At 47.7% G+C, this 11,563-nt stretch overlaps 1 protein-coding gene across 3 annotated transcripts in view; it reads left to right on the forward strand.

Moving 5' to 3' along the window:
- Positions 1-11,563, forward strand: part of DVL3 (dishevelled segment polarity protein 3) — a 327,108-nt gene that overhangs the window by 263,094 nt on the left and 52,451 nt on the right. For all 3 annotated transcript variants that reach the window (XM_082249429.1, XM_082249427.1, XM_082249428.1), the window contains exon 10: positions 10,391-10,458. In XM_082249429.1, the coding sequence (XP_082105555.1) occupies positions 10,391-10,458 (68 nt within the window). The remainder of the gene's footprint in view (positions 1-10,390; positions 10,459-11,563) is intronic.

The raw sequence follows: 11,563 nt of genomic DNA on the forward strand, positions 1-11,563 counted from the left end.
TGAATTAAAAGGCAAGTAAAATGTATGTAAAGCCATATGATTTGACACCATTTTAGCAGAATTTAAATTTTCAGTAAGTCTGGAACGCCCACAGTTATTGGCAAAACCATAGCCGCTGAGGCTTCATATGCAGCATCTACATCAATTAACTCCTCGGCAGAGCCTTGAAGGACTGTACCTGGACCCATTGGCTGAAAGACACAGGGACCTACATGTCTTGGAGTGTGTAGAGTTGCTGCAGGGTGCTTTTTAGGTCCAGCACCCTGGTCTGCCTGCTGCAGAGCCCTGTCCCTGAAGACCCCTGTGGGGGTATTCCCATCACAGATGGCAAAGCCAGAAAGGGGGGGGGTGGCGGCGGCATCCCTCCCGCTGCATCTAAAAGTGATCCAGTGGCGAACTCACCAATTTTATCTTGTAGAGAAACGCCAGCTGAAAAAAAAAAAAAACAGTACACGGGTTATAGCATATTGCTGCAGCCATAACCCCCGGTATTCCACTTGCTGAACAAAACCTCATTTTTCTATGACCTGGTTGGCAAGTGGTTAACCTAATAACCCCTTGGGGTATCGGCTTAGCTGCCTTTCTCCTGAAAGGGGGCACCATTGGTTCCCGTTGGTGCACTTATGTTTATTGTGCACCTGCACGTGGTCCCTTGGTAGCACATATTGTGTCTGCACAGCCGAGAGCACTAACTGCCCCTGCGCTGCTTTGTTTCTGGGGATTTACTACGTCTGCATGCTCCTTCCTCTTTGGATGTGGTTTTTCTGCCGGCTCAATAATAGTCTCCTCTGCACTGTAGGCCCATAGGTGATTCAAAATGCAATACCTAAGAGGCATTCCCCTCCCTCCATTACTGCTGCATGGTTGTAAGTACCCTTCTGGGGACAAGATTCAAAAGCATGGCAGGTCCTAAACAAATGGGGGAAAAAGTCAGGCTCTGCTTTTAGTAGTTCAATTGAAGGTGATAGTTGCTGCATTCAAGCTCAAATACCCTTTTTAGTGACTTGACCTTCTCTGATCATTTAGTTAGTGTTTAGCAACTCCAGTCTCTTCTTTACCTTATATAGAGGAAGTGTCTACCACACTATCCGATTTTAAGGACAGCTTTTCTGGCTTTATAGAGGTTATGGACAGAAGGGGTGACAATGGTGCCCCTCCAGCCTCCCCTGCTGACCCAGTCTTTGATTTCACCCTTGAGCCACACATGGTTTCTGAAGAGAAGTTCTCTATTGCAGAGGATGATCCCTCGCCTTTTGAGGCATCTGATCTGAAAGACACCTGTACTAGGATTTCACCCAAGCTAAAGAAGACTTTAGGTACCCTTATTTCTCTTTCGTTCATCGATGGACACAGCGCTCTATAAATCATAACTAGTGGGTTATATTACCTCCTCCAGGTGTAGGACTAGGCAGAACAAAAAACACCTGGCAATGTCCATGGGCCTTCCTCAGCTGGTATATAACCCCCCCCCCCCCCTCTTTGCTCTAGGTAATCAGTTTTACTCTGTCTAGTCAGGAGTAAGGACCTAGGCTCCCGACTGGCATCTATGGTCCTAGTGATTTTCTCCTTCCTTGCATCTTTGTTTTCTCTCTGAAGATCTACAATCAACTGTCGGGCTGGGCGACGGCTGGATAATCTAGATCCAGTGGTCCCCCAGCCCAGCCAGCGAGCGCATGCAGACCGCAGCTAGGCAATAGGTCAGCCGCGACTATGCTTCACGAACAGAGGCTGGCCCGCGAGTTAAACATCTTGCAGGGACGCACATGGCCGGGCTTGAGTCTGAGCCGCAGCGGTCTCTTGGCCGTCAGCTCCCCTACTTTGGCGAGGAGTTCTGTCTTGAGCGTTACCCGCACCATGGAAGGGTGGCAAGTACATTCCCCCTCTCCCATTTTGATGGTTTTCTTTGGGGTGGACACGGGTAATCTCCTCGCATCCTTAAATCCCTCACTGAGCTGGGCCTCCCCCACTCCCATTCCCCCCCTGTCTGGACCTAGAGTCTGGTGAGGGTCCCAGGGCAAAGAATCCAGCAGAGACCCCTGGGGTCTCCCTCGCTATCCGCACTAAGGGTCCTGGGATAGTGTGTGTGTCCCGCCCTGGTAGTCTGGAGGGGTCCCAGTGTAGAAGACCCCTAGGTGCATTCCCTGCTGTTTGCAGTGGGGTCCCAGTGCAGAGACCGGTGCAGAGTGCACAACAGAGTCTCCCTTAAATGTGTGTCCTACCATCGGGGGGTTCCCCTTGCAGAGGGTGCAGGAAAGATCCTGGCAGCATTCTTCAGTGTTTGTAGCTGGTGGCTATTTTTGTAGCCAGATGATGTCACGGGGGCCATTTTCCCATAGTCTGGGAGATTCTGCAGACAACTGAAGCCTCGTGGGGATGCCAAAGCTCCTCCTCTTCCACCTTAGTTTCCTCCTGTGCCCAGGACATATGAACAGGGATATCATCCATGATGATGCTGGGTTCAAATTCTCGGCGCTCCTCCAGTCGGTAGGTCCCTGTTATCTCTCTCTCTCTCTGCTGATGGATACCCTGAGCTTTGAGGGGATCCTTTAGTGGTGCCAAAAGATCGTTTTTATACTGCAAGGGTCATCCTTCTTTCCTTCTAAATCCTCAGAGTAACATCTCCCCCACTCACCCCCTCATGGAGGTGGCAGGTCCCTGGGAACCCCAGCTTCCCATGGTTGCACTGACGGCGGTCCTGCAGTCCTTAGTGTCCCGGGTGGAAGTGGCGTGTGGGCAAAGGCCCAGGAGGAAGCATCCCCGCCTTCCACTGCTCAGGCTGTCGCATCTGATTCTGAGCCTGATGCTGTTGTGGATGCGGCCCATCCAGGGGGATTTAATATTGCTCATCCCCTGATCCATCTGGTAGTGAGGAGGATTCCTCCATGGTCGCAGCAGCGAATGAAAGAGCCGCTGGTAGACGCACTTATCACTGCAGTGCGTGAAACTTTAAAAATGGAGGATGCGGCTGATGTAGCCATGGACGTGGCTGTGTCGTTTGGTACTCACAAGTCGCATTCGTACTCCAAAGGTGTTTCCGTATGTGCCTTATTTTCCTGTAAGCAATGGGAACAACCAAAATTACCATTCGTAGTCCCCAAACATTTTGCTGTGCGTTACCCTTTTGAGGAGTCTCCTTTTAAAAAAGGTGTACTAGTCCACCAGTGATGGACCCTCCTGTTTCCAGGTTGAACAAAGCTACCATGATCCCAATAGAGGAAACCCTGTCCTTTAATGACCTGGCTGACAGGAAAGCGGAGGCTGTGGCACGCAGCATGTTTACTATGGCTGGTTCAGCATTGCAGCCAGTCTTTGCCTCAGCCCTGGTGTCTCAGTCCCTAACTGAATGGGCCAAGCTTTTGCATCAGGGCCTGGGGGGTAAGCAGGTCCCTGCCGCTTATGTTGATTTAGCGGACCAGTTGGTACATGGGCTGAAGTTCATTTGTGATGCAGCTTTGGCTAAAGCTCCTGTGTTGTCCAAAGGTTCTGTTTCAACGGTAGTGATTAGGCGCTACCTGTGGCTTAAGAATTGGTCCGCAGACCAAGCCTGTAAGAAAGCTCTCATTAATCTGCCCTTTGAAGGCGATTGCTTGTTTGGGACTACCGTGGATGACATCATTAAAGGTATCTCGGGGGTGGGGGGGAGAGAGTACCTTCCTGCCACAGTCAAGGGAAGGGAAGGAGCTTCGTCGCAGACGGGGGCCCTCCTTTTCAGCCCATAGAAAATTATTTTGTGTTTCTCGGATGGAGAATAAGAAAAATTGATCTTTTAAATCTTCCCCGGGAGGTTCCAAGCAACCTTTGTCTGGTAAGCCTAGAGCTAGCTTCTCCAGACCTGCAGACAAGACCCCTTCAGCATGAAGGTCTGCCCTCACCCATTATTGGGGTAGGAGGACATCTTGGCATGTTTCCTGCTCTGTGGACTTCTTTTGGGAGTGTCAAAGATATGCGTAAAATGGGGGGTACCCAGAAACGGGGGGGGGGGGGGGCAAAATTTGTTCTTTTCAGGTTTTTTAGGTCCTGAGTCTCCATGTGTGGATTTACCTCCTGAAAAGGTTCAGGTGATGTCTGAACTACCTAAGGTACCCTCTATCCCTGCCCTGGTAATTGATTTACTTAGGTCTGATTTTAATTCTGACCAGGGTGGTCCTTTCTCTGAACAAATTTCAGGGACCACAGGCCGTGATTCACCGGCTGCTATATAGGGATAAAATGGTTCCTCGGCCCTGTCCTTCATTCCTGTCTAAAATTGTCTTCCATTTAAATGAGGACATTGTGTTGCCTTCCTTGTGTTCCAAGCCAGCTCATCCCAAGAAATTTGTTTTGCATAACTTGGATGTGGTTTGTTCGATTCGGGTGTATTTGGCAGCTACTTTTCGGAGGTCAGACTCGCTTTTTGTGGTTATGGACGGACCAAGAAAAGGGCTGACCGCTTCTTCGTCTACCAACTCCTGATGCATTAGACAGACGGTGACTCAGGCCTTTTCCATTAAAGGTCAGGTTCCATCTTTCCCTGTCACGGCACGTTGTACTCGGGGGCTGAGTGCTTCTTGGACCTTCCGTTATCAGGCTTCAATATCGCAAGTTTACTAGGCAGCCACTTTGTCGTTGGTGCATACTTTAACAAAATTCTATAAGGTAGATACTTTGGCATCTGCGGTTGCTTCTTTTGGCCGTAAAGTTTTGCAGGCTGCTGTTTTAAGAGGAACTGTTCCCTCTTGAGGGATGTCTTTTCTTTAAACCTGTATTTTTCAGACGGGGCTCCTGTGTCCCGGTTAATGGCTCTCATGTTTAGCCTTGGGTTATTTTCCCCACCCTCATTTTCTATTTGGCACTGCTTTTGGACGCCCCACTAGTTATGATTTATGGAGCACTGTGTCCGTCGATGAACGAAAGAGAAATTGGGATTTTTGTACTTACTGTAAAATCCATTTCTTGGAGTTCGACGGACACAGCACCCACCCCTCTATGGAGCCCTTCTAATACTGCTTGCTACTAAACTGATTACCTAGAGCAGAGAGGGGGGTTATATACCAGCTTAGGACGGCCCATGGGTGTAGCCAGGTGTTTTTTGTTCTGCCTAGTCCTACTCGTGTAGGAGGCAATATAATCCACTTGTTATAACTTATGGAGCGATGTGTCCATCAAACTCAGAGAAATGGATTTTACGGTAAGTACAAAAAACCATCCAGTTTCTCTATCATCCCTTGACAGACGCAGCCTCCATCTTCATTAGCCATTGGGTTATGCTGCCCTTGCAGGAGTATTTCTAGGCAGGAAAAATGTAAATCTCCACGCCCACGCGGCTGTCCCCACAGGCATAACCCACACACCCTCTGCTCAGGAAACCAGTTTGTTTCTGCCTAGAGAAGGAGTAGGACCTAGGTTTCCTGCTGGGACTTCGGTCTCAGTTTGTTTGTTTCAGAATATTTTGTTTTATTTCTCTTTACTCACTTTGCTAGCTAGTGTTCAGAGGGATCCTCCTGGTGATCTGCAAGCAATCCTGGCTGGGGTTTCGCACTGGATAATCTAGATCCTTAAGGTCTCCCCAGCCTGGCCTATGAGCGTGAGCAGGTTATAGTCCTGCACTAGGCCTTGCCACGATGGTGCCCCTTTCCGAATGGGGACGAGCCTGCGAGCGGATGCCTCGCTGGGACGCAATGACTTGTAACGCCCTGAGTCGCAGGGTACCCCCGGCTGGCAGCACCCCCACTTCGGGTGGGAGATGGTCTGCCCGGAGCGGAGCCCTTCTGGTCCATGGTATGGTGAGTAAATGTGACCCCCCCCCCCCTTGACCCTGGTGGTCTTGTGGGGATGTGGGCCCTCTCCTGGGGATAATAGGACCTGTACTCCCTAAAAAATCCCCCTGGCCTGTCGGGTACCCAGCCTTGTGCCCTGTCTCCCTCTCCCATCCCCACCGAAGGCTATGTAACTGGGGGGCGTCTGGCGTCCTGAGGGGGGGGTGGCAATCGTACCTGTTTTTTTGCTGGGTATGGTTGTGGATCCATGAGGCCTTCATTTTGGGGGTCCCTGGCCGCATGGCATGCCGTGGACGCCACCATCTTAAGTGTGGGCAATGTGTGTTATTTTTCCTAATGACTTGTATGGGGCAGCCATCTTCCCTGAGCTTCCTATGTAATTACATTAGTGTTATTGAACTACGCAGGCAGCGTGACCTTTCACATTCTGGCCGAGGTCACTTCCTGTGATTCTTCTTCCTGCTGCACAGTCGATCAGGAGGGTTTTCTCTGGAGGTGGTTCAGTACTGGGGTCTTTGTGGGCATATCCCTGCACACTCTGCTTTTAGTGTATATTTAAGGGAGACTCTGCAGACCGCTGCGATCGGCGGTGGGTACCGGGATCGGCGCTTCATAAAGTAACGGTACTCTGTTTTTCTTTGACATTTGATTATGGAGTCTCAGGCGGTAAATTCACCCTCATACCCTTTCAGTACAATACCCGGACCGTCCGGATTGCAGTCGCTGGCCGCGATTTCAGCAGCTCTGGAAAACCTGGCAACAAAGCTTGATTTTTTCATGAAAAAGGTTACTACCTGAAAACGGCTGCTGCCGTCTCCATCAATGGCGGTGTCCTCTGATTCTGAGGCTGATATGGTCACCATGAAAACCCCCCTGCCAGAGGGATCGCTGTCCGTGCAATCGGATGGTGAAGAGGACTTGTTTTCTGCAGCTGCAGCACGGGAACATGCTTTGGTGGAAGCCCTGATTGTTTCAGTGAGGGAAACTTTCAAATTGGCAGATGAGCCCATGCCGGCAGGGACACGGGTGTCCTTTGATTCCCGCAAGACACAAGTCAGGCAGGGTTTTCCCTTGTCCGTAGACTTTACACGATATTGTGTATGACTGATGGCGGTGCATTAAGCACGTGCTAGTGGTGCCTAAGCGCTTTAAACGCCGGTATCCCTTTGCTGATACGGTCTCCAACCGTTGGTTGGTGCTGCCTAAGATGGACCACCCTGTTTCCGAGTTGAACAAATCTACTATAGTGCCTGTAGAAGATTCCCCGGTTTTACGGATCCGGGGGACAGGCGGGTGGAATCCCTTTCCCGCCATCTTCACGTTTTGGTGGGTTCCATTTTAAAACCGGTCTTTGTGTCTTTTTTAGTATCACAGATGGTTACAGAATGGTAAATTATATACTCCAAATTGGTGTATATCCCTCGCGCCTATGGTGGTCCTATTTTAGGGGGGGTTAGTTAGGAGCGGTGATAGCAGCTGCTATAGGATAGATAGTAATTTAAAAAGGGAAAACCCCAAATAGTGGGATTTATTATAGCGCTTGCTGGTACTACTCAGGGATGGGCAATTGCTTGTCTATACCCCGGATAGTGGAATTTAGGTCATCAAAGTGGTATAAGTGTATGTATGTGTGTGTGTGTGTATATATATAAATGAAATTATGTGTGTAGCACGTGACTGTGTCACAGTATTATTCACAATTGATATTTTATAAAATAGATCACACAAAAAAAATATTTCACAATAAAAGATTCACAATAAAAGCCTAGTGTGTCATAAAGTGCATATTAGTGCCAAAAATTGTGCCAAGGAATGTCCAAATAAACAGTTCATAGGTGACTTTAGTGCATGAATAGAAAACTTCAGTGCCGGGTAAGGTAAAGTGCAGGTGCCTAGTGCTGAGTCCTCCAGTAGTCCAACTGCTGGTACTTGGGCGTGATTTTTATGGATTAATGGGGGGTATGCACTCACCAGATGTAGTGGGTCTTAAGTACCGTATGGTAAAAGACCTTTAGGGCTTTATGGCCTCCTGGGCCTGGAAGGTAACTGCTGGGCCTTGTAGTCCCCCCTGCGGTCCGGGATCCCTCTCTTGGATAGCCTCGATCCTCAGGGTCCGGATACAGGTGGGTCACACAGACCCCACAAGCCTGTGATCCCTTTATCCTTTGGTGGATCAAACCATAGGAACACCTCCTCTCCTCTTGGATATTAGTTGAATGACTCCAAAAAGATAATTAGCTCCTTCTCTTGACTCCTCCAAATAATTACCTCTCACAGGTGTTTTTTAAAGCCCATGGGTCAGCGACTTGGTCAACTGTGCATACTTTTACTAAATTCTTCAAGGTAGATTTGTTGGCATCTTCGGATGCCTCTTTTGCCTGCAAGGTTTTGCAGGCTGCTGTTTCGTAAGTGAATGTTTGTTTCTCTTGGGGGTCTTTACCTGAGTGAGCTCCTGTTTGGTTGAGTTTCATGTTACCCAGTTGGCTAAGTTTAGCCTTTTTAGAGTTTACGTCGCTTTCCGGTTGCGTTCTTCCCACCCCTCATGCCTACACTGCTTTGGGACATCCCATTCAGCTGATGATCAGGCTGCGTCTGTCGATGAACAATAGAGAAAATAAGATTTTTGTAAGATCTTACCGTAAAATCTTTTTCTATGAAGTTCGACACGCAGCACCCGCCCCTCTTATTTGAGGATGTTTTTTTTTCTTCACTGCTTGCAACTAAACTGGTTTGCTGAGCTGAGTGTGGGTTGGTTATGCCTGCTAGGACGGCCCCGTGGGCGTGTACATGTAAAATTTTGTACTGCCTAGACTACTCCTGCGGAGGCAGCATAACTCATTCAGCTGATGATCAGGCTGCGTCTGTCGATGGACTTCAGAGAAAAAGATTTTACGGTAAGATCTTACAAAAATCTTATTTTTCTGTTCTGTTTTGCTATGTTGTTGCCAACTCCTTGAGTTATTGCATAGGTACCTCCCATGGTCATGGAATACAAGTCCTGTACTGTACAATTAAGATAATATGAATTTTCACTTGCAAGCAGCATAGGATACAGTCCCCTCTACTCTGTTGTTCACGCTCGCTTGCTAAGCAACTGAGGTTTCACTGAGTGGGCTATATGGTTTGCTCTGGGGTTGGCCTTAGCAAGTTATTTTTGCAAGTGCCCAATCATCTGAAGGTAGCTGCATAATAACCCATGGTCTGTTAAGTCCGGCACAGTAATCTAAGATGAGTCAAAAAGTCAAAATTCCTTTTTTTTGTTTACAAGTAAAATTTTGGGTACATTACAGGACCCTGGTCCCTCACCTCCTATGATCTCCCTATTGCTTATTACAAAAATAAGGCTAGCTCGGTGTGGGAGGAACTATATGGTTGGACATCCAAGCAGCTTTTTTTTTTTACAGAGCACAGAATGTGTAGTCCTAGACCATGGGTTATTCTATTATTATTATTATTTTTTTTTTTTTTTCCAGATCAAGTGGCTATTTTATGCTTGGACTAGTCCAGGCACTGCTCCCCAAGGTTAATTGGGAGGAGTAGTGATTTAGACTAAAACTGCTCAATCTCGGTTTTCCATAAGATGCTGGAGGTGTGTGCGCAATGTCTTCACCCTCTCTACTTCTTGAGTTAAACATGAATAGATGGCTGAGGCAACTAAGTGTGTTTAGAGATGTGCTGACTGACAAATAATAAAAAGACCAGTAATCGTGTTTAGAACTGAATAAAAAAAAAAAAAACTCTCCAATGACATGTACCTTAAAAAGGCTAGCAAAGGAGTCTTTTGCAAAGTCAAAAATGGGGGTTGGCAAGCAGTTGATCGCGATGAATCTGTCAACCACAGGGAGCTGACATTTGGATGTTGACCACGGCTCTGCCCCTGCCGCTCTTGTTCACCGCAGAGCAGAAAGCAGCTTAGTGCTGAATGGAGGGTGGGGACGGGAGCTGCTCAGTGATTGGTTTCTAGGTGGTCCAAGCAACCAATCACCAGCTTACGAAATGTTAACTCCGGCAGCTCCTGCTCCCGCTTTCCACCCAGCACTATGCCGTCTTCACGCGCTGGCAGGTAGGAAGTGCTACCTACACAGCCTGTGTGTATGTGGGGGGGGGGGGGGAAGAGACACTGTTGGAGGGGGGGATGGAGGACATCACAGTCGAGGGGGGGGAGGGGTGAATTGAAAGATTGAGAATACTGCTTTTGGCGATGGAGAGACGGAGGACACTGTTTTCAGGGGGCAGATTGATGGGGGAAACCTTGTGGGGGGCGCAAGAGGACAGTTATATGGGGGGATAGAAGACACTGCAGTGGAGGGGGGTGGTGATGTGAAGGGTAGTAGAGGACACTGTTTTGGGGGGGGGGGGTTACAGTACACTACAGTAGGGGGGGGGAGGTGATGTGAAGGGGGCAGAGGCCACTGAGTTTGGGGGGGGGGGGGGGTCTACAGACCACAATGGCTACATCCTTTTTCTTTTTATTGGGAGCTTAATGGTTTTCCTCTTCATCTAAAATAAATGATATGCAGCATTTGTATTTTTCTTATGTTGAAATGTTATACTGGTTGTGTCAATGTTGAACAAAATGTTATCCTGGTTGATAAACTACATAAAAGATAATGTACACATCATTTTATTTGCAGGCCAATTACACTCACTGTTGCCAAATGCTGGGATCCTTCTCCGCGTGGCTGCTTTACTTTGCCCAGAAGTAAGTTCTAGCATGTTTGTGCCTTGAAAATCTTGTGTTTTTAAGTATTTTACATCATACTTCACTTTTCTTACAGATTTTAAAATCATATTTAAAGAAGTGGATCCACACCACAGGCTGAGCCTGGTGTTTGTGTTTTTCTTTTCAGGAGCTAGATGCCGTCACTTGTGTCCCACATTCAGTTTGGATATGCAGTAAGCCCAGCTGATATTCTGGACTGCTTGTTTTCACCAGCTTCATCTTTCTCTATATATTCCTACAAATGTATACATTAGATGATGTTCACCCCATAGTGTGTGCCTTGTAAGAATATATGATGAAAACTGAGATAACCAACAGCTGGGCTTTGCAGCTGATGGCTGCTGCAGTAGGCGACACTCAGCGGGGATAAAGGCGATGATCTACCAAATAAAAAAGATAATCTTTGTTACAGAACAGGGGGTGCAATTCACTTAAGAGTTAAATACTGCATAAGTATTTTCACTAAAATTACTTATGTGGTATTTAAAGCAGTATTAAACCCAAAAGCATACCTTTATTATATTACAGCTTACCAATTCTTAGATGTGATGGCTCTATTAGTTTCCTTTTGTAGGCTTTCTTCTATTTTCATTTAGTGATCCAGCCAGCAAGTCTGTTTTTTCAAAAGCACAAGCTCTCTAACCGAATATTTCAGTTTACATGAATGAGAGAAAAAACATAATTTCTCTGTCGCTCATTGACAGACGCAGGACTGATATCTTAATATCCGTAGGGATATACTGCCCCGTCAGGAGTAGGACACTAGGCAGGAATAAAGTTCTGGCCACACCTATGGGTAGTCCCATGGGGTATATCCTCTCTGTCCCTGCTAACGGATGTCAGTTTTTTTCTGCCTAGTCAGGAGTAAGGACCTAAGTTCCTTGCTGGGAACTCTGGTCCTGGCAAGTTTTTTTTAGATCTTTTTTTTAGTTAGCTTTTTTCTCCAGTTGTTCCTGTGAGATCTTCAAGCAATTATGCTGGATCTGGGCGACGGGCTGGATGCTGAGATCCAGTGGTCACCCCAGCCGGCCTACGAGCGCGTGCAAGCCCAGCTCTGCGCTTGGTCGGCCGCGACATAGTCCCG

This window comes from Pelophylax lessonae, assembly GCF_965119305.1.
Source record: "Pelophylax lessonae genome assembly, chromosome: 3".
Classification (NCBI taxonomy): domain Eukaryota; kingdom Metazoa; phylum Chordata; class Amphibia; order Anura; family Ranidae; genus Pelophylax; species Pelophylax lessonae.